This window comes from Capricornis sumatraensis, chromosome 8 (assembly GCF_032405125.1).
Source record: "Capricornis sumatraensis isolate serow.1 chromosome 8, serow.2, whole genome shotgun sequence".
In the NCBI taxonomy this organism is placed as follows: Eukaryota; Metazoa; Chordata; class Mammalia; order Artiodactyla; family Bovidae; genus Capricornis; species Capricornis sumatraensis.
The window spans coordinates 10223025-10246392 of NC_091076.1; the positions used below are offsets into that span (position 1 = coordinate 10223025).

A 23368-nucleotide genomic window follows, 5' to 3' on the forward strand; every position below is an offset into this window, starting at 1 on the left:
AAATGCATTTTATTAGTGGCATATGGAATTTAAAGTGAAGCAATTTCTTTCCAGAGAGAAAGCAAGCCCTGACAGGTTATAAAAAAATGAGCAGATATGTCATAGCAAAAGTACTGTCTCCAGTGTAAAGAGGCTAATAGGAATACTCTCCACCAAGGAAATGCCTTTCTCTACCATGCTGACCACAGTGGACACCCAGTTCAGCTGGGGGCACCCACAGCACTGGACAGTCACAGACGCTGTTAAGTCGGGGTCATCTGGACACTGACTGGCTCTTCCTGTTGTAGGAGAGGCAGAGAGGTCACAAGCCCCACGGTTCACTGTGAAGAACCAGGGTCTGGGAGGCGGAAGCTGGCTGGGGGCGGGGAAACAAGGTGAGCAGGCTCGGGAGTGAGCCCGAGAAAGCTCTTAATCTTGGGAGGGGCTCCAGGGTGCCCATGACGACTTTTCACCTGCAGCTGAGAGCCAGGGGTCAGGAGAGGGTCCTTTTACAGCATCTGGAAACACGTCTGTATTGGTAAGTCAGAGACCTGCACTTTCTTAACAAAACCAGTTTTTCTGTTTCTTTTGCCTAATGTTCTTCCGACTCCAAATGAGCTCTGCAACATTCAGCGTTCCATTAACTCTGCGGCCGTCTCCCCTTCACCGCTTCCACTGGCTCCTTCCTGCCCGCCTCACCCTACACTGGGTCCTGCCCCAGAGCCCTCTCCTCCGAACCCCCCACACCCTTGAACCTACAGCCTCTGTCACTGCTGTAGGTCCCCCAACTCCGGAAGCCGGTCCCTGCATCGAGGCCCTTTCTGTACTGTTAAGATCTTGCTGTTTCTTCTTTCTAGCCTCAGACAACGGGGACTATTCATGAGGGCTCCGTGGAGTTTGCCATCTTCACTGGTCTTATTTTTACCTTAACATGGGCATTTCTCGTACACTTTGGAATCCGCCCCCAACCAGACACTTATCAAGGCAACAAAACGAGTGACAGACTGCAGCATTTTTCTATTTCTAGATCTAATTGATGAAGCTAGGTCTCCACACCAGGAGACCGCGCGTCGCCTCCAAGCTAGCTTCTAGAATACAGCTTCTGGGGGCTTAGGACAGGTCGATGACGCTCGTGTCGCCGAAGTCAATTCCTGAGTGCAGCTTGCCGTCCTTTGCAGCTGCCCAGGGCATGGATGTGGAGGTCCACTTCACCGCCCACTCTCCTGCTTTGTTGACCATGATGATACCACCTACGCCTTTGACCTTTGACTTCATATGACCCAATGATGCGTTGGCAGCTTCTTCTAGTGATTTTCCTGAAAAAACAATGAGAGGTTGAGAACAGCACAAGTTACTGAAAGGAATCTGATGGGGAAATTATTTACAGTATGAAAAAAGCAAAGCGTGTTAACAAAGATTACTGGTAAGTGATTTCTACTTAATGTCTCAAACAAGGACCCTTAATTCTCTCTACAAGGCCCCTCCGCTCCACTGGGAGGAATCCAGGCTGAGACTCTCTTGTGCCCCCTGGAGGCGGAAGGCGAATGGTATTTCAAATTCTCTTCTTTCTGCGCCCTAACAGATAGGGACTCAACCTGAAAGCAAAGCAAGGGTTTCCCATCCTTCTCCCTCTATTTATAAGCAGCTTCCCGGTTCCACATACCCTGTTCAACGTGGAAGAGCGCGAGTCTGGCCAGATTCACCTTCAGGATGCTCTCACCGTGCCCCGTCGTCGAGACGGCTCCGATGTCATTGTCAGCGTAACCTCCAGATCCTGCTCAAGGAAGGGGATTGGTTCTAACCGAGCAGCAACAGTCAGGAAAGTCAAACACATATTACAGGTCTAAAGCTACATGAAAATTAAATCCCAAGAGTGCCAGGGCGTCATGCCAAGGTGCACTAGGGACCACCATGTGAATACCCTGAAATCGGGGCAGGGGGAGCCTCGGGGAGGCAGGCCTGACCTTTCCTGGAGCAGCTGCACCAGGGCAGCTCCTCCTGTGCCCTCGGGCATATCTACACAGCCCTCACAGGATGAAACATATACACACCCTCCATGCACCCTCTCCCAAACACACACACTCCTGGGAATTAGATAATGTGCTCCAGGGTTAATGCAAAGAACACTTCGATGTGTAATATCTTTTTTTTTGGCTGTGCAGCATACAGAATCCTCCCTGACCAGGGATCAAACCTGTGCCCCCTGCACTGGGCGTGGGTAGCCTTACCCCCAGGCCACCAGGGAAGTCCCTGTCATATTGAGTGGTGCTGTGCTGCTCTTAAGCCACTCCAGTCTGATAACCGCAGACTCAAACTGTCAGCTTTCCTAGTTTGCTCATTTGAGCCCATTCCTGGGAAGAGGTTTCACGTACATAACCCTTTGGGCATAATTAAGTCTGTAGATTGTGAAGCGGGTTACAGGGAAGAAAGAGGCAGCAGGGGTGCTGGGGTGACTTCAGCACCCCGTCTCCAAAGTTATTCCCAAAACACAGCATCTAGGAATCAGGTACCTGCTGGACAGGCCATCTTCTCCACGTCCTTGGGACAACCGTCCCCAACTCAGGCCACCCCCAGAAATTCTACAGCTGCCACAGGAAGAGGAAGAGATGAAGGAAGAAAGAAATGGGGCGGGGGACAGAGACGGGAGAATGAGGACAAGACGACAGGGGGAGGGCAGGGGCAGGGGTCACCCGTCCAGCTCACCTATACACGGCGTGTCCCCGACGCGGCCCGGCATCTTGTTGACGATGCCCCCCGTGGAGGTTGCGTAAGCCAGGTTTCCTTGGCAGTCCACGGCAACAGCACCCACAGTCCCCAAGTTGCTGCCAAAAAACAGAGAGTAACAGGCTGGACGTGAGACACTCCCACAGGTGACAACACGGCTTAATACACTTCTGTGTTAACGGCACACGCGACATGCTTTGATTCCAGCATCCCCCACTCATGGTGACAGTGAAGAAAGCCTGTCTGGTTCACATTCCACATACCAGTCAGACTGCTGGACGCACCTTTAGACCTCAACTTTAAAGGGTCTGTGCAGTCCTGGCACCATCGCTTTCTAGCTGGGTGACCGAGTCTCATTTTCCCCACCTATAAAATGGGGACACAAATAATTGAGCACTACTTAGACACCAGCTCCCTTTGGATCCTCAGCTCCCCATCCCAGTCCAGAGGCCCTGAGTTTGCAGGTATGAGATGGGACAACCGCCCAGGTGACACTGATACTGACTGTCCACACACCTCACTCCGCCTGTGTCATGGGGTTTGCTATGAAGATGAAATAAGCCAGTTTTACTCTCACATTTCTTTTTTTAAATTTATATTTATTTTTAATCGGAGGATAATTGCTTTACAATATTGTATTGGTTTCTGCCATACATCCACATGAATTAGCCATATACTCTAACGTTTTATTATAAATCTTGAAGTACAAAAGTTGAAGGAAATTATACACTAACAACCACAAACCCACCACCCTGATTCTATAGTGAACTATATTGGAGGCAACATTCTAAGTGCTCGGACACACAAGTGGACAAAATCCCTTCTCCCTTCGGGGCACAGGGCGACAGCAGTGAAATATGTCAGGTTTTACTCAACAGAAATAAACGATCGCCTAGAGCAGCCCATGGGGCATGTGACGGTGGAGAGGTGGTTTAAAGGCCTCTCTCAAGGAAGTGAGGGTAAGTCATGCTGATTGCTCGTGAAGAACATTCCTGAAGCAGGACATGCTTTCCAAGCTCATGGAAATTCGAGGCCCCTGTGGCTGGAGCCAACAAAGCGAGGAGCGCACGGCAGGGTCAAAGGGATGGCCAGCAGGCAGACCGTGAGGCTCTGATGGCGGGTGACGGTACATCCGGGTTTCCCAGGTCCGTCCTGTTTATGCCGGTTGTCCTGCCTTAATCAATACTGCCCCTCCCTTTCACTCTCACAACTAAGTGCCAGGTTGAACACTGAATCACATGGTCATCCTGTTTACAGGCCATAGGAAGGGCTTTCAGTTTGAGCGAGGTGAGAAGACGCTGGAGAGTTTGAGCTGAGAGATGTCATGATACAAGCTAAGTTTTAAAAATAAGTGCTCTTACCACCACACCTATTAAGTTTTCCACTGAAAGTGAAAGTGGCCCAGTCGTGTCCGACTCTTTGCGACCCCATGGACTGTGTAGTCCATGGAATTCTCTAGGCCAGAATACTGGAGTGGGTAGCCTTTCCCTTCTCCAGGGGATCTTTCCAACCCAGGGATCGAACCCAGGTCTCCCACATTGCAGGCGGATTCTTTACCAGCTGAGCCACAAGGGAAGCCCAAGAATACTGGAGTGGGTAGCCTATCCCTTCTCCAGGGGATCTTCCCGACCCAGGAACCGAACCAAGGTCTCCTGCATTGCAGGTGGATTCTTTACCAACTGAACTATGAGGGAACCCCAACCTATACACTGGCATGGCTAAAATGAAAAGAGATGCGGCATCAAGGCTGGGCACAGACTGCAGGGACTAGGGACCTCAATCACCGCTGCCAAGGACATGGACTGACACGGCACTCTGGGAGGAAAGGAGGCTGAGCCCTTCCTTTTTTCCCCTATGTTCTGACCGTGCCTCACGGCATGTGGGATCTTAATTCCCCAAGCAGGAATTGCACCCAAAACCTCTGCAGTGTAAGCACCGAGTCTTAACCACTGGACCGCCAGGGAAGTCCCTGCCTCAGTCATTCTATCCCTACATTTTTATCCAACAGATACGCGGAGTAAGTTCACCAGGAAAGCAGACAGAAGGTCCACAGCAGCACCAATATTTGTAATATTGGCAAACTGCAAATTACAGAAGCGCCCACCCTAGTAAATAACCTGTGACACTGACAAGAGAGGGCACACGGCCACAGCGAGGGTGGACCCTGCTGCACGCAACAAAGGGACGGGTCTCGGGAACTTAAGGAGAGAAGGCACCCAGCAGAAGACCAAACCACACGCTCTCAGATAAAGCTCAGACACTGGCACCAGGAGCCCCCGCAGTTGGGAGCTGAGGGGGTGGTGATGGAGGGGGACCACTGGGCTGCAGGTCATGTCTGGCTCTGGGCGCTGATCACACTGTCCACCCTGTGAAAACTCGTCCAGAGCTCTGTAGACGATCTATGCGCTCAAGACTCTGTGCTATTCTTCTATAAAAGTCATCTTAGGAGAACTGCTCTGGCTACTGTGTGTGGACTGAGGGAGCCCAGAGAGGAAATAGACCGCTTGGGAGGCGTAGAGGGAGCGGTTTGTGTTGGGGAGCTTCAGGAGGAGAGGGTGGGAAGGAGGCTGGACCTGTCACGGCTGGTGGCAGCCCCACAACACGTGCAAGGGGTCGAGGCAAAAATGCAAAGGCAAATGGACGCCCACACACGTTTAATACTTAGAAATAATAAGTATGTTCTATATCCTCTTACCATGATAAATGTATCCTGAGAAACACTGTAAAGCTACGGTTTTCATTTGACTGAAAGCTGACAAGCTACCGATGATGACAGCTTAACTACTGTCGTGCGTCCTCTGCTGATCAGCTGGGATGGCGGGACGAGCGGGGAAAACGCCCCACAGGCACATACGCAATCATAAATTATAATGCATTTATTCCATAAAATTGATTTTCCTTGCTTTCATCTCAGGGGGCATGGACCATGTTCCTATGATCAACATTTTCACGTAACATGTATTCTGTTGACAAAGCCCCAAATAACACAACTTCTCTTGACTCAATGCATTAATAACTCTTTAACAAGCTTTTAATTAATTTTAACTTGGAGAAGCTTCACTCTGCTGAGGCAGTAGCACTGAAATTATATACAAAACTCTTAAAGCAATACTTAGCTTTGGAAATGAATCCTGAGTTTTACATTACTGCACTCAAATGCTCTATGAGGCTGCGAATGATACGCTGTTAACAAGATGTCACTAAATATTTTAATTTGAACATTTAAATCATAATCACTTTATTACAGTCACTTTTTTCATCTCTTAAGCAGTGTCTCAATCCATGCAGACTATCTTAAATTTTTCTTTCAAATTTCAATGCTGGTATTGAAAAGAAAATTGAAAATTGCAGTACGTTGCTTAATTTTCTTCAACTCTCTCTTCAAGTGATACTTACACTTCAGTTTACAATGAACAGAGTAACAGTCTCCATAGAAACTGGTTTCAGGATCATTTGCACATGCATTTTCTTACAGTTAGGCAAATATTTTCCCATATTTCAATTTCGTTATATTTTATGAGGATGTCATTTTTCTTGCATATCTCACATGCACTTTTGGCTTTGTTTCTCTAAACTTTAGAAAAGATTTCCAACCCTTTATTAACTGTAAAAGTCAAACAAAATTTTTTTTAAGCTTCTGTTAAGCTTATCAACAGAGAGGAACAGTTTGGACTAAATAACTAGATCATGAAAATTCAAAATTCATTTCATATTCTGTTAAAGCCCATGATTTGTTCTTTGAGGAACTTCTATAATTTTTGCTGAACTCTTCTTACTTATTTAATTACTTTAACAGCATTTAGTTGGTATAAAAGGCTGTTGTAAGGTCAGACGTGAGTCTAATCAAGCCATTCCAGCTTTGGCCGCATCTAGAATATCTCGCAGTGGACCCTCTGCTGTCCCACATCACTTTCAGTATTGGAGCAGCTGAGGGCTCCTCTTTTAGAAGCAAATTCACTGTGAGCTGGACGTGCCACACAGAACACTTCTGGACTCTTGGCCAAACTTCGCGCGTACACACCTTTTATGTACCTACCCTGTTAGCGCCATTATTACAGGCTTGCCTTGTTTTTTCAACATGTCTTCTGATCATGGTACATTCTAGTGGAACTGAGTTTTTTTAAACTTCATACATGGTTTCATCTCTCGCTTTATTACCCATTAAACGAACCTATCTGAATTCTCTCTCCTAGATACTCATTAGTTTTTTCCCCCGAATTATGTTTGGCATTCTATCAAATTTTGAAATAATGTTTACTAAGCCTAGAAATGTCCCATTAAGAAACTGTATTTATTTATTTTGGCTGTGCGGGGTCTGTGTTGCTGCACAGGCTCTTGTGGTCGGGGGCGGGGGCGTGGTCGCGGGCGGGGGCGGGGGCGGGGGCGGGGAGGGGGCGGTGCTCTTTCCTGTGCTGCGAGGGTTTCTCACGGCGCTGACTTCTGTTGCGGAGCATGGCCTTCAGGGCACGCGGGCTTCAGCAGCTGTGGCTCCCAGGTTCTAGAGGACAGGCTCGATAGCTGTGGGGCCCGGTCTAAGATGTTCCATGGTATGTGGGACTGTCCCAGATCAGGGATCGAACTCATGTCTCCTGCGTGGGCAGGCGGATTCATTACCGCTGAGCCACCAGGGAAGCCCTCCCCTTGTTTTTTATAAACACTATGTGATGAGGTCAAAAAAGCACCATTATACTTGGCCAAATATTATTAGTTTTCTAAAGATTTTTCTGATGTGGACCGTTTTTAAAGTTTTTATTGAATTTATTACAACACTGCTTCTGTTTTACGCTTTGGCTTTTTCGCAGCATTGGAAGGTGAAGTCTTAACCACTGGACCAGCAGAGAAGTCTCAAATATTATATTATTCTTTCAAGAACATTACATCTATGTTTTTTATCTCTGCCTTCTCTGGTTAACAACTGTCTACTGTTTATTCGGCCTTTCCCCCTCCAATTCTAATAACTGCATACGTCTTCTGGTGTTATTCTTTGTGATTAGCAATTAAATCTTCCTTTAGTAAAGAACATGAAGTTGTCAGGATTTATCTGAACTGTTCAAGTTGTGGATTTGGTGAGAATATTTCTAATTTTCATTGTTTTGATACATTTAATTAAATCTTCATTGAACAAAGAATCTGTAATGTTCTCTGTGAATTTTACGTGGGTCATCCTGGAAGAAGACTGCTTACTTTTGAAGCACACCATTTCTTTAAAGATTTTTTAATTCCTTTTTTCCTTTTAGCTTTCTTTCATGAGCTCCATTTTAGTATTCTTTTTCTATCAAAATCTTGACTTGTACACGTTTTCAATAATCTAGGAATTAGAAAATGAAATGTAACTATACTGACAGTGTGCAACATCAGCATATATTTTCATCAAAATTAAGGGCAAATCCAAAAAAAGAGAATAAATGTAATTTGTAGATATAATTTCAAAAGTTAGTTTTTTCTAAAATTCACAAAATTATTAAGGTCTAAACATTTATTATCAGAGAAGGCAACGGCAACCCACTCCAGTACTCTTGCCTGGAAACTTCCATGGACGGAGGAGCCTGGTAGGCTGCAGTCCATGGGGTCGCAAAGAGTCGGACAGGACTGAGCGACTTCACTTTCACTTTTCACTTTCACGCATTGGAGAAGGAAATGGTAACCCACTCCAGTGTTCTTGCCTGGAGAATCCCAGGGACGGCGGAGCCTGGTGGGCTGCCCTTTATGGGGTCGCACAGAGTCGGACAAGACTGAAGCGACTTAGCAGCAGCAAACATTTATTATAATTAATGAATAGAACCATTTAAAAATTATCTAAAAGTTGAACGTTTCCACATTTTAAAAAATTTAATTCAACCTTAAGTATTACTGTTTTTTTGGTGGGGGGTGCTGCCCTGGGTCTTATTTGCTGTGTGTGGGATCTAGTTCCATGACCAGGGATTATACCCAGGCCCCCTGCAATGGGAGCAGAGAGTCTCAACCACTGGGCCACCAAGGAAGTCCCTCAACCTTAAGCATCTTTATGAGAATAAAACCATTCATAGTTCTAATATTCAGTACCCATTTAGCTGCCAGCATGAAGAGCTGGTTCCTCGTGCAGGTTCTGTCTAGACCTGCAATGCCCCACAGCACCGCTGGCTGCGGAGCACCAGAGATGCGGGCGGTCCCCGGTAAGACACGCTGCCAGTGCAGCTGCATGGCAGATCTGAAAGATTTGGCACGGAAGCATACAGAATGTCTCAGAGATAATTTCTCACATTGATTGCATGTTTTTTAAAAAACTCATTTATCTTTAATTGAAGGATAATTGCTTTACAATATTGGTTTGGATTACATGTTGAAATGATAATATTTGGGGTATAATGAGTTAACTATCAGTTCAGTTCAGTCACTCAGTCATGCCCGACTCTTTGCAGCACGCCAGGCCTCCCTGTCCATCACCAACTCCTGGAGTTCACTCAGACTCACGTCCGTCGGATCAGTGATGCCATCCAGCCATCTCATCCTCGGTCGTCCCCTTCTCCTCCCAGCATCAGGGTCTTTTCCAATAAGTCAACTCTTCGCATGAGGTGGCCAAAGTACTGGAGTTTCAGCTTTACCATCTTTCCTTCAAAAGAACACCCAGGATGGATCTCCTTTAGAATGGACTGGCTGGATCTCCTTGCAGTCCAAGGGACTCTCAAGAGTCTTCTCCAACACCACAGTTCCAAAGCATCAATTCTTCGGCACTCAGCTTTCTTCAGTCCAATTCTCACATCCATACATGACTACTGGAAAAACCATAGCCTTGACTAGACGGACCTTTGTTGGCAAAGTAATGTCTCTGCTTTTCAATATGTTATCTAGGTTGGTTATAACTTTCCTTCCAAGGAGTAAGTGTCTTTTAATTTCATGGCTGCAATCACCATCTGCAGTGATTTTGGAGCCCAAAAAAATAAAGTCTGACACTGTTTCCCCTGTTTCCCCATCTATTTGCCATGAAGTGATGGGACCAGATGCCATGATCTTCATTTTCTGAATGTTGAGCTTTAAGCCAACTTTTTCACTCTCCTCTTTCACTTTCATCAAGAGGCTTTTTAGTTCCTCTTCACTTTCTGCCATAAGGGTGGTGTCATCTGCATATCTGAAGTTATTGATATTTCTCCCGGCAATCTTGATTCCAGCTTGTGCTTCTTCCAGCCCAGCGTTTTTCATGATATACTCTGCATATAAGTTAAATAAGCAGGGTGACAATATACAGCCTTGACGTACTCCTTTTCCTACTGGAACCAGTGTGTTGTTCCATGTCCAGTTCTAACGGTTGCTTCCTGACCTGCATGGAGGTTTCTCAAGAGGCAGGTCAGGTGGTCTGGTATTCCCATCTCTTTAAGAATTTTCCACAGTTTATTGTGATCCACACAGTCCAAGGCTTTGGCATAGTCAATAAAGCAGAAATAGATGTTTTTCTGGAATTCTTTTGCTTTTTCCATGATACAAATATGATTAATTTCACTCTTTCTTTTTTTTTGCCTTTTTAATGTGGCTGTTAGAAAAGGTTAGATTACATATATGGCTCTCATTTTTTCTATTGGACACTGCGGGTTTAGACCTATATTCACAAATCTAAGTGTAGTGGGAATCAGCCCTCAGTGCAAATCTTGCAGATATTATACTAATTCGTGGATAACTCCAGAATTGCAAAGTGAACCATGTAGAAAGGAAGAGGACACTTGGCACTCCTGGGAAACAACACTTCGTTATACAAGAATTTGTTTCAAAACACATTGTCTTTTTTTCTTACCTAAGTCCTTCTGGTATTCAGTTCTTCTCCCACACTCCAAAGCAGGGTCTATTTCTGATATCAGCAGTGGTATAATCCACAAGCTTTTTAGACTCAGGTGGCCTTTACTTGCAAGACACAGAGCAAGAGATGCAGAGAAGCACCTCCCTGGGGGCTGAATGCTATCAGTCCCAAGAGCGGATGTTGAGGGCGACGGGCAACAATGTGCCACGGCTGAGTGACAGAAGTGCCCCATGGGCCTGCAATAAACCAACTGTTTTGTGTCTTTGCGCTACGCTGTTGCTTCTGTGCTAAGTTGCTTAATTGTGTCCGACTCTTTGCAACTCCATGGACTTGCAACTTGCAACTCCTGTGGCCCGCCAGGCTTCTCTGTCCACGGGATTCTCCAGGCAAGAATACTGGAGTGGTCTGCCATTTTCTTCCTCCAGGGGATCTTCCCAACCCAGGGATCAAAGCTGCATCTCCGTGTCTCTTGCACTGTAGGTGGTAGGTGGTTTCTTTACCCACTGAGCCATCGGGGAAGCCCATTTGTGATGTGAGGGTCTTCTAAGTGCAGGGCCCAGGGAAGGAGCCCCTCTTGCTTATATGGAAGGACAGTGCAGGCTGGCAGAGATGGTGTTGTTGCAGAATTTTTGGAAACAATGCGGCAATCTCTATTAAAATGGACATGAGCCGCTGATAAAGCAGCCCCAGACACAACAGCACCTTTGGTCAAGGCTATCAACAGCTACCAACATATGGCCAATCTTGTGAAGCAGATGCTTAACCTGGGGACATGTCGTAATCACCTGGAAAGTTTTTTTTCTAATGGACCTGTGTGGCCTCTCCACCTCAGCTCCACTAAATCAGATCCTGTAGGAAAGGAGCTCAGACATGGATATTTTGAAAAAGCTCTTAAGATGATACTAAAGTATACCTCTGATTAAACATTACAAATCTAAAAGGGTGTGTAGAATTAATAGATTATATTCTATTATATTCCTTATTCTGGGCCACATTCAAATTGTATTTTTCAAGTTTTGCTTTAAACAGGGGGGCTTTTATTTGGCACTTTTGAATGGGTAACACGGAAAACATTAATTCAGAACACATGATTAATTCACTTTCCAGGGCTTTCTGTCCTGTGGAAGGTGCCTCAGTTCACAGGGTGGTATAGATCACAGCGGACCTGTGCAGTGTACTGAACACGACAAACCGCTCAAGAAGCTTGCACGTAACGAATACAGCGACACCCAGCATTCATCTGTCAAATCATGTTGGAAAAGGAACTTTCAGCTGACTATGGAGAAGGAAATGGCAACCCACTCCAGTGTTCTTGCCTGGAGAATCCCAGGGACGGGGGAGCCTGGTGGGCTGCCGTCTCTGGGGTCGCACAGAGTCGGACACGACTGAAGCGACTTAGCAGCAGCAGCAGCAGCAGCTGACTATGAATAAACTATTCATAGGAGTAAAAAATGAGGTTAAATTTCAGAATCAAAAGAGCAGCTTTTTCATTTTTTAGTGTGAACTATTCTATACAAAAACTTAAACTACCTTGTGATATTGGACTTTTTTAAGAAATATGGATAATCAGACGTGTCCAATTTCCACATCTGGGTAACTCCCCCAAATGTGGGCCACAGCTGACACTTACTTCTGACAGTCTGCTTTCTGAGCATCTTTCTCAAGCTTTTCTTTTTCCAGGCGTTTCCTGTTTCTTTCTGTTACCAGCTGTTGTCCAGGAATTGTTGGAATCCCATTGGCTGCTGCAAATTTCGCTGCGCCTTGGTCAGTCAGAAAGCAGTGAGGTGTCTTGAGCCAGAAAGAAATGGGAAAATAGTTAGTTTCTTGAAAAAGTTAAACTCTTTTTAATTGTTTCAACTGTGTGGAAATAATTGTTTTCTTTGGGTAAAAGCTTCAAGAATGCAAATTCCACTGGCATAATTTTCTGAATGTTGAAAAAAGCCTATCTCTCTGAGTTTTTGTATTTTCAAAAACCACCAAATGATGGAATATCAGGAATTCAACTTACATATGATTTTAAACTTTAATCCATTTTTATTTTATGTATGCTATTTATTTATTTACTATGCTGCACAGTTTCTGAGGTCTTAGTTCCCTGACCAAGGACTGACCCCAGCTCCTGGTGGTGGAAATGCAGTGTCCTAACCACTGGACCACCAGGAAATTCTCCCAAACATGCTATGCTGGTCTCTTCAGTCTGAATATGTTATGTTACCATGTGTTGAGAACAGGCTGAAGAAAATACAGGAAGATAACATGCAATACCTGGTCAAGTGATCCTGAGTCAGAACCTTGGTCTCCTTGAGAAACTTAAATAGTAACATTGCTTTTGTTCTTTCATACAACTTCAGGAGAACAGTGACCTCAAGCGTTTCCCCACAGTCAGACCCCTTTCGGCTGCTGAAGTGCAGCAGGGACAATTCCTTAGGAAAGGGTGGCTGGGTCCCACATACCTTGTCCATAACAAGTCGTGCAAGTTTAATGGGATTTGCGATACAGCGGACTGCAGACACCGCCCCTGCAGACAGGTCTTTCCCATTCATGATACTGGCATCCATTTCAACCTCCCCGTTTTCGTTCAAGACAGATCCACAACCTAAAACCAAAGAGAAGCCGAAAAGCAAGAGTTGAGAATTTAGAAACAGCTTCCGGGCTTGCTCTTTAAGCTGCCTACTTTAATTCATCCTCAACTGCTCTGTCAAAGGAACATTTCTAAAAACCCAAATCTGACTTGGTACCCCCATGGGCTACAAAATAAAAGGTATGAAGCCCTTCCTGATCTGGCCTCTTGACTTACTTTTCCAGCTTCATCTCCTCTCCATGGCAACATTTTACGGCAACATCAGGTTTCCTTGAACGTATTAAAACCATCAGGTCTCGTTACTCTGTGTTCTTTACCACTAGCAGCTTTTCTCCAACGTTCTCTACCTAGATAACACCTGTAAGGGTAGTTGTTCTTAACCTCTATGTGGCTCTGTTTCCTCAGAGGGATAAGAACAAAGCTCAAGAATATTTAAAGGAGTACAAAAATATCCAGCACCTAAGAAGTGTTTGGTATCTGATAAGAAATCACCAGGCACAAAAAGAAACAGGAAATTAAGACCCATAATGAGGAACAGCAACAACAAAATCAATCAATAGCAACAGACTCGGAAATGGCATGAATCAGGGCATTATTAGACAAGAACATTAAAACCGCTGTTGTAACTATTCCATATGTACCAGAATGTGGGAGAAAATATGAAAAGGACCCAAAGAGAACTTCTAAAAATGAAGAAGTTTGAAATGAAAAGTACACCGGATAGGATCAATACCAAATTAGACACTACAGAAAAGACCAATGAACTTAAGACACAGCAAAAGATTGAAAAAAAACTTGGACAGAGTTTATCACTGAGCTCAGGGACAGTTTCAAGCAGTCCAGCACACGTGGAATTGGAATCCCCAAAGGAGAGGTGAGATAGAGGGACAAAAAATGTTTTAAGGAAATGGTGAATTTTCAAACTTGGTGAATACTATAAATTCACAGATCAGAGAAGCACAGCAAAGTCCAGGGAAGAGAAACTTGAAGGGGACTACACACAGGCACACCATGATCAAACAGCTTAGTGCTAACGAGAAGAGAAAATGTTAAACGCAGCCAGAGAAAGACACGTTAGGCATAGAAGGAAAAGGAAAAATGATAGTCTATTTCTTGCCAGAAACAACGCAAACCAGAAGACAGAGGAGCAACATCTTTAAAGCTCTGAAAGGAAAAAAAAAAAGTCAAGTTGGAATTCTACACACAGGGACAGTATCTTTAAAAAACCCCAAACAAAAACTTTCATAGACATACAAAAGCTAACAACAAAAAAAAGTCATCAATAGCAGTTGTGCAACACAAGACGTGTTTAAAGGAAGTCTTGCAAGCAGAAGCAAAATGACCGCAGGCAGCAATCAGGATTCCCCCAAAGAAGGAAGAACACTGCAAACGGCTAACAGGTGGATAAGCAGAAGTCTCTCTTCCCTTTACTTTTATACTATTTTTAAAATATAACTGTTTAAAGTAAAAATAATAACGATGCCATTGGGTAACTTATCACTTCTAAAACATATGAAAACATTAGCACAAAGGCTAGGAAAGGAGAAACAGGCGTATGCTGCATACAGTTCTGTCATGCATGAAGTTTGATATCACTTAAGGTCGACTGTGAGAAGTGAGAGATGTATACTATGAACTCTAAACCAACCTTTAAAAAGAAGTTTAGTTACTAGGCCAACAAAGGAGGTAACATGGAATTATAAACATTCCATTATTCCAAAGGAGGCAGAAAAAAGTAGAAAAAGAGGAAAAGGGTAACAATGAATAGACTGGATAAAGAGCAGACAAACAGCAAGATGACAAATTTGTGCCTAACCATATCAGTGATCACATTAAATGGAAATGGTCTAAACATCTCTATTAAAAGCCTGCCAGGCTCCTCTGTCCACGGGGAATGTCCAGGCAAGAATAATGGAGTGGGTTGCTATGCCCTTCTCCAGGGGATCGTCCCAACCCAGGGATCGAACCCAGGTCTCCCGCTTTGCAGGTGAATTCTTTACCATCTGAGCCACCAAGGAAGCCCCAGTAAAAAGCAGAGATTGTCAAACTGTATGAAAAGATAGGACATAATTATATGCTGCCAATGAAAAGTCTACTTTAAATATAAAGGTGCAAATAGTTTAAAAGTAAAAGAATGGACAAATCATATACCATGCCAAAATGAATCGAATGAAAATTGGAGCAACTATACTAACATCAGGCAAAGCATACTTCACAATAAGGAGCATTAAACAAGAATAAGGACACCAAGCAATGATGCAGGGGGTCAGTTCACTGAGAAGACAACCATCTATACACCAGCTAACAGGTTCAAAACACGTGAAGTGAATACTGATCGAACTCAAAGGAGAAGACGACAAACCCACCATTACAATTAAAGACTTCAATACTCCTGTCTCAGTAATCGGTAGAAAGAAACAATCAAGATACAGAAGGTAAGAACAATATTACCAATGAACTTGACCTTATTGCTCTATACAACATCAGCAGAGTACATTCTTTTCAAGTGCAAATGGGCACGGTAGAACACATTCTGAGCCAAAAACCAAACCTTAGGAAGTTTAATAAGAATGCAAATCACATAAAGCATATCCTCTGACTGTAACAGAATTAAACTAAAAATCAGTAACACATATTTGGAAAATCCACAAATATTTGGAAATTAATTATTATATTTCTAAATAACTCATGATATAATGAGGAAGTCACAAGGAAAATTAGAACACATTTTGAGTGGAATGAAAATCAAGACAGGTAAAAAACAGGTAAAAAAAAAAAGCAGTGCTAGGGTAAAATTTAAAACATTAAATGCTTATATCAGCAAAGAATAGTCTCAAATTAATGATCTAACAGGAAAAAGAAAATTATTCCCAATGCAAACTGAATGAATAAAAGAAATAAAAAGATAAATCAATGAAATTCAGAACAGAAAAAGAGCAAAACAAACAAAAAAAACAACAGAAAAATTCACAAAATCCATCCCCCCGAAACAAAAGCTAGTTCTTTGAAAAGAACAATAAATTTGATAAACTCTAGACTGACAAAGAAAAAAAAAGACATAATTACAGATATTAGGAATGAAAGAAGGAACCTCTCTACAGACCATACAGGTATCAAAAGCATAAACAGAAATGTTGCAAATTCAGCAACTTACATAAAATATAAACATTTCTTGAAAGACAACTGACAAAACTCTCTCAAAGAAGAAATAGATAACCTGAACAGTGTCATGCCTATTAAAGAATTTGATTTCTTAGATAAAAACTTTCCATCAAAACAAACAAAAATCAATCTACCAATCTACCAAAAACCAATCTACAAAATATTACAAAGAAATAATGCCAACTTTATATAAATTCTTCGAGAAAAACAGTTGAGAAGGGAACACTTTTCAATTCATCATATGGAGCCAGCATCATCCTCATTTCAAAACCAGACAGATGTTATAAGAAAATCAAACTATAGACCAGTATGTCTCATGAACATAGATGCAAAATCTTAAGAAAACACCATCAAATCAAACCCAGCATCTTATGTATATATGTAATGTGATATATATACACACACACACACACACACACACACATATATATATGTACATATATCACAACAAAGTGGTGTTAATCCCACAGAAGAAAACCTGGTTCAACATTCAAAAATCAATCAGTCTTCACCATATCAATAGACAAAACAAAACCATATGATCATCTCAACAGATGCAGAAAAAGGACTGGATAAAATTCAACATCCATACATGATTAAAAATCTCAAAAAACTAAGAATAAGGTGGGACTTCCCTGGTGGTCCAGTGGTTAAGAATCCACCTTGCAATGAAAGGGACACGGGTTTGATCCCTAGTCTGGGAAGATTCCATATGCTTCAGAGCAACTAAGCCCGTGGGCCGCAACTACTGAGCCCATGGGCTGCAACTGCTGAAGCCCCCGCGCCTAGAGTGTGTGCTCTGCAACAAAAGAAGCCCCAGAGACGAGAAGCCTGCACACCGAGGTGAAGAGTAGCCCCTACTCGTGGCAACTAGACAGAGTCTGTAGGGAAAAGTCTGTAGAGAAGACTGTAGGGAAAAAAATTAACTAAAGTTTTGTGTAAATACTGCTCAATTCCAGTGAAAGCAAAGCGTCCCTGTTTGGGTGCCAATCTGAGTCTCTATAAAGAATATTCCTAGCATTCAAATTTAAACTGGTGGTGTCTAATAGATAAACTACTTTTTAATAAACAAAGTGTTATGAAACAAGCTTCAAACATAAAATGAAACCTATATTGAAAGATCAATACAATGTAAACAATGCTTTAACAAACATTCAGATAAACTTGTCATGAATGCAAATTATTGCCACCTAACTCAGTAACTATGGTTTTTCCTGTGGTCATGTATGGATGTGAGAGTTGGACTGTGCAGAAGGCTGAGCGCTGAAGAATTGATGCTTTTGAACTGTGGTGTTGGAGAAGACTCTTGAGAGTCCCTTGGACTGCAAGGAGATCCAACCAGTCCATTCTGAAGATCAGCCCTGGGATTTCTTTGGAAGGAATGATGCTAAAGCTGAAAGTCCAGTACTTTGGCCACCTCATGTGAACAGCTGACTCACTGGAAAAGACTCTGATGCTGGGAGGGATTGGGGGAAGAAGGGGACGACAGAGGATGAGATGGCTGGATGGCATCACGGACTCGATGGACGTGAGTCTGAGTGAACTCCGGGAGTTGGTGATGGACAGGGAGGCCTAGCGTGCTGCGATTCATGGGGTCACAAAGAGTTGGACACGACTGAGCGACTGAACTGAACTAAACTCAGTAACTGCCAGGGCTCAGCTTTTTGTATGCAGTTCCCAAATAGTTCCTCTAGAGGATTATAGTAGAGGTTGCTGAAAAGAGCTGGGAAAGACAAACAGAAAACAGAGCTCGAGGTGGAGAGTATGCTATTAAAAGTTCCACCTTTACCCCCAGATTTTTGATTTCCTTCTTTTCAGCCAGCTCTCTTTTTCCTCAATGTGCAGAGTGGACAACTGGGAAATGAGAAGGGAGCCACTCAGAATGCAGGCTCTGGAGTCAGAGCAGAGAAACGAGAACCAACAGATGCAGCTCCCTAGTCCCTAGCTCGCCAATGCACCCCATTGGTTTAGACAGGGTGGGAGACCAGAATGCCTTGCTCCAAATGAAGGTCTCCTGTGAAGAAGTGGGGACTGTCAGCCAACAGGGTCCTGACTGCTAACAGGCATAGAGCTTAATGAGCCCCCCACGGGCTGCTGCTGGCAAGGGATGGAAGGGCATCTAGTAAACTCTGGCTCAACCAACAGCCACAGAATGCAGTTATGTCTCATTCTATGGGTTAAAGAGTACAGGGCAGAGGCTAGGGGACAGACCATTACTCAGTATCTGATGACTGGTTAGATTTCCTGAAATTCTTTTCTGTGACAGATGTCAGGTGGATGGGTGGTACAATTCTAAGAAGTATTTCAATCCTGAGATTTTAGGTTTTCTATTTCAGTAGAAGACACTGACAAGTTCCTTAATCTCTAGCAAGTTCCTTAATCTCTAGCAAATTACTTAATCTGACAAGTTCCTTAATCTCTAGCAAATTATTTAATCTGACAAATTACTTAATCTCTAGCAAGTTACTTAATCTCTTTGTGCTTTAGCTTCCTCATCTGAAAAAAGGCTGAGCACCGAAGAATTGATGCTTTTGAACTGTGGTGTTGGAGAAGGCTCTTGAGAGTCCCTTGGACTGCAAGGAGATCCAACCAGTCCATTCTGAAGGAGATCAGCCATGGGATTTCTTTGGAAGGAATGATGCTAAAGCTGAAATTCCAGTACTTTGGCCACCTCATGTGAACAGTTGACTCATTGGAAAAGACTCTGATGCCGGGAGGGATTGGGGGCAGGAGGAGAAGGGGACGACAGAGGAAGAGATGGCTGGATGGCATCACTGACTCGATGGATGGGAGTCTGAGTGAACTCCGGGAGTTGGTGATGGACAGGGAGGCCTGGTGTGTTGCGATTCATGGGGTCGCAAAGAGTCGGACACGACTGAGCGACTGAACTGAACTGAACCACAGGACAGAAGTGCAGATTAAGTGAGTTAATCAGGCAAGTTTCTTAGACTATAGTTTGGTACACAGTAGACACTCATAGTAGTTATGATGATTATTACTCTAAAAAAGGATTGATCTGAAAGAAGCCAAACACAAAAGAATCACTCTTTGTGAATGCATTTATGTGAAACAACAGAAGTGGGCCTCTGTGGGGTCAGGATGTGTGGAGGGGTCATCTGGGCTTGCCTGCAAGAATGTGAGGGATGGAAAGAATGGCCGCTATATCGCGGATGCCGGATTGTCCTCCAAACACAGTGACTTGGTTAATGCAGTAATGGCATGTCCTGTGTGTTCTCAACAATGCCCATGGCAACTGCCAAAGGGGTCTGAGGCCACCCCACCGGAGCTCCTAACTGATGAGGGACAGGCAAACGGATTACACTGGCCTCCGTCCTCTGAGAGAGGGTTCTAACATATCCTGGTTTGTGTGGACTCCGCATCTGGCATAACTCAAACTCTCCCCATGCAAACCAGGTACCACTGTTAGGAGATCAGAGAAGTTGAGTACCAAGCAGGAGTACCTTCACCAAACAGACAATGACTGGGGTCACATTTCAAAGGTTGTGGATTGTGATATGCAAAACTGGACAAAAGAATGTGGCTCCGAATGGAGGTTCTATCTCCTCTATAACCCCCACAAGCAGCAGGGCTGAGAGAAAGGAAAAATGGGACAGTAAGGCAGTACCTTAAATCACTAACAGATAAAACCACCGTGGCTGGGTCGACACAAGTACTGTCCAAGGTTTTGATACATCTGAATGACCAACCAGGAGAACTGCTGTCTCATATGCCAGACTGGGGACCCCCAAGGAAGCGCCTGATACCAAAAAGGGGCTTTGGGAAACAGCCACTGCCCTCTCACCATGGATCAATATGCTATGGTTCTGAGGATACCAAGCCCCGTCACACCTGGGTGAGGGGATCAGCAACTGGGATTTGCAACTGAACATTCTTCCCGGATGGGGGAGGAGGGACCACTCAATCTCCATTCCTGCTGTCCTGCTGCAAGCTGGGCTTGTTGAGATGCATCAAACCTGCAACGGAAGGTGCCGCACTGAAAAAGGAGGGGAGGGCTCTGGTCTGGGGCATCCTGCCCCCAGGCCGTCTCCTCAAGCCTGACAGCACCCCGTCCCCTCTCCTCAAGGCCTCTCTCCTCAAGGCCCTCTCCTCAAGGCCTCTCTCCTCAAGGCCCTCTCCTCAAGGCCTCTCTCCTCAAGGCCCTCTCCTCAAGGCCAGGTGGGCATGTTCTGTTTCCCACTGGAAAGATCATTCAGCTGCCATCTCTGTGCCCTGGGCTGGAAGACACGATGGCACACGCAGGGCTTCCCTCATCAAGCCCGGAATGATGGTCAACAAAGCCTGTCCTTCCTGCACATTGAAAAGTCTCCAGTGAGACAAGCTCTCCTCCAAAACAGAATAGCCTTGGCCATTATTACTGCCTTGCAAGGAGGCAGCTCTGCCGTTATCCAAACAGAATGCTGTGTGCTCATACCTGATAAGTCTGTTAACACGTCACTTTTATTAAATCACAGGACACAGGTGAATGCTCTGAGTGGTTTGGCTCCCAGCCTATAAGACTTAGGAACAACGGTTTGAAGCATGAGACTCTTGGTAGAAAAAGGTATCCGGGATCTGATAAACTGTCTTAACCTGTGTTTTCTTTTGTATGTGCCTGTTGCTGTGGCATCTGCCTCCAACGCAGGCAGACAGCCGCCAAAAAAGCCACCCAAACAATTGCTCAGGGGACATTGCAGAAGAGACAGTGTGTGGGACTGTAAGAGCCGGTCACGACGGGTGGAGTGATGAGGCAACCAGAGGCCCTTACCCCTTCCTCCTTCCTTGGAAGGCGCCCTCCATTTGCCTTCCTGCACCAGCAGCTGCCCAAAGACATAGCCTTGAGATGTGGTATTGAGATCATCTGGGTGGTATGCATGGCTGAACCTCGATAAGGCCTCTAAATAAACTTTTCAGATTCTGATGGGCACGAACAGAGGGCTACTTATCCAGCAAGACAAGCCTCTAGTGTACGTTCCCATGCTTATTACATCTGCCACCTACCAATCTGGAGTGATCTGCCTTTTCCTGCAGTCTCTCCGTGCCCTCACTCCCTCCATTCAAATGACCCCCTGAAGCTCCAAGGTTGCCATGCTTTGTGAGGTAAGCAGTCTATTCCCTTACCCCATAAAAAGATGTAATAAAACAGCCTCTTGGTATGTGAATTCCAGAAAGCAGATTAAAGAAGAAAGGGTGAATAACGAATTTTAAAATTCTTTTAAAGCAACTTGTTCAGTCACTAAGTCTTGTCTGACTCTCTTGTGACCCCATGGACTCCCCAGAGGAGCCCAGCAGGCTCCTCTGTCCGTGGGACTTTCGAGGGGAGAGTACTGGAGAGGGTTGCCATTTCCTTCTTCAGGGGATCTTCCCCACCCAGGGATGGAACCGGCGTCTTTTGCATTGGCAGGTGGATTCCTTACCCCTGTGCCAGGCAAGCCCCAAAGCAACTTGCGTCAACAGGTAGAAAAACAGCCTTTTCAGCATATTAGGTAAGAGATCCAGCGACACTTTAGAAAGGTTCTGTTTATCTGGCGGGGGAGCTGAGCCCGGTGTGGCGCTGGTCACTGGCCGCAGCGCACATTTACCTGCGTTGAAGTCGGGATCGTCTTCCAGCACTGTCACGGCTCCTTCTACCGCGTCAACGGCGCTCCCTCCCTGCTTGAGGATGTTGTAACCCACGGTGGCGGCTCTAAGGATGCCCTGGCGCACCCGCTCTTTCCGGTCCTTGGAGATACTGCTGGCTCCGCCACCGTGGACCACGACGACTATGGGGTTCATGGCGAAGGATCCTAGGGGTTAGGAAGACGAAAACGTCCTTTCAGGCGGGTCCAAGAGAACCGCATGGGGCTTACGTCTCCCGCTGGGGACAAGTCCAGTTTCCATTGCTGAACGGGGGCAGTTTTTACAGCCTCAGGCGAATTCCCGAGACCCAGGGAGTCCGGCGAGCGGAGGTGTGAACTGGGTGAGAGCTGGGAGCGAACTTTGCACGAAAAGCCCAGGGTGCCCTTTCCTGCCCGGCCGGGGCACCTGCCCGCCTCGCAGCAGCGATGCGATGCTCCGCGCCCCCTCCTTGCCCGCTGACATCCGGCCTCAGTTTCCCCGGGGAACCCCGGCTCAAGGCCCGAGTCGGGAAGGGGCGGAGATGGCGCCCCTTCCACCCACCCCGACCTACCCCGCCCCGGGGCCGCAGCTCCAGCCTTCCTCCCGGGCCCCACGTCGAACCTCGGTTTCCCGGGGGGCCTGTCCGCGCTCCCACCCGCGCCGCGGGGCCAGGGGGAGGCCTGGGGGCTAGAACTCGCCAGCGCTCTCCCGCTATCGGCCCCGGCTCCCGCGAGGGTGCCTTCTCGGGTCTGGGGAGGCGGCTTCCCGCAGGGCCCGTCGACTTACCGAGGACGCCGCAGGAGGCGGACGCCGGGGATTCAGGCTCGGCCGAGCAGCCCTGGCGGGTCCTGCACAAGCGGTTTCACTGCAAAGCCGCTCTGGAAACCGCTCCGCCGGCAACCGCTCGGCGGGCAACGGCTCTGCGCCTGCGCACGAGGGCGGGGCAGCGAGCCCCGCGGAATTACCGTAAAGCCTCAACGCGCGGCGGGGGAGCAAGCACTCCTGCCCTCGTTGCCACCGCGCGCTCGACTCCCGCCGCCCGAGCTTCCTCTTGGGATGCGGGGAATTCCTGCTCCTCGGTGTGAGGCCCGCTGATGGAGTGGGTGGCGAGAAGTGATGTGCCGAGATTTTGTAATTGAAAATTGAAAAGCCCCAGTGCACGCACTGAAGTCCCTCTGCCTGGGATGTTTCGCAGACTTGCTAGTTATTTTCTTCCCTTTAATTGTCTCACCCTTTAACATTTGATAGAGATCAGAAAGATAATCTCTGTAATTGGTCTGGTTCTCTGCCTGCGGTTCACTAAGGAGTCTGCCTTCCTCTGAGCCTCAGGATCCCAGCTCTTAAATTCCTTCAACCATAAGTGCAATTTTGTGTGTGTGTTTCACATTTATACTCCTCTTTGTCCCAGAGCCTTAAAGTTTCTGACACCCCCACCTCCATCCAGATGATTGAACCAATCACCTGTATTCCCCACTACCCAGCCTCCCTAGATTACTGTTACCATAGCCACATTCAAATAGAAGTTTACATTTTATCCAAATAGAAATTGAGATCATGGCATC

At 45.7% G+C, this 23368-nt stretch overlaps 1 protein-coding gene across 1 annotated transcript; it reads right to left on the minus strand.

Moving 5' to 3' along the window:
* ASRGL1 (asparaginase and isoaspartyl peptidase 1) lies at nucleotides 1–22707 on the minus strand. Its single transcript, XM_068977408.1, has 7 exons — nucleotides 22593–22707; nucleotides 21791–21994; nucleotides 12922–13064; nucleotides 12099–12256; nucleotides 2683–2801; nucleotides 1643–1753; nucleotides 1–1295 (listed from the first exon to the last, which is right to left on the minus strand). Exons 2-7 carry the CDS (start codon nucleotides 21981–21983, stop codon nucleotides 1090–1092), a joined length of 930 nt encoding a protein of 309 aa, XP_068833509.1. The 5' UTR covers nucleotides 21984–21994; nucleotides 22593–22707; the 3' UTR covers nucleotides 1–1089.
* Nucleotides 22708–23368: the final 661 nt, after the last annotated feature.

Coding starts and splice junctions, on each gene's coding strand:
- ASRGL1 (XM_068977408.1), bottom strand. CDS start 21,983: ATGAACCCCATAGTCGTCGTGGTCCACGGTGGCGGAGCCAGCAGTATC. Junction 13,065..21,790: donor CGATCCCGACTTCAACGCAG/GTAAATGTGCGC, acceptor CTTTGGTTTTAG/GTTGTGGATCTGTCTTGAAC. Junction 1,754..2,682: donor CGGGGACACGCCGTGTATAG/GTGAGCTGGACG, acceptor TTCCTTGAGCAG/GATCTGGAGGTTACGCTGAC.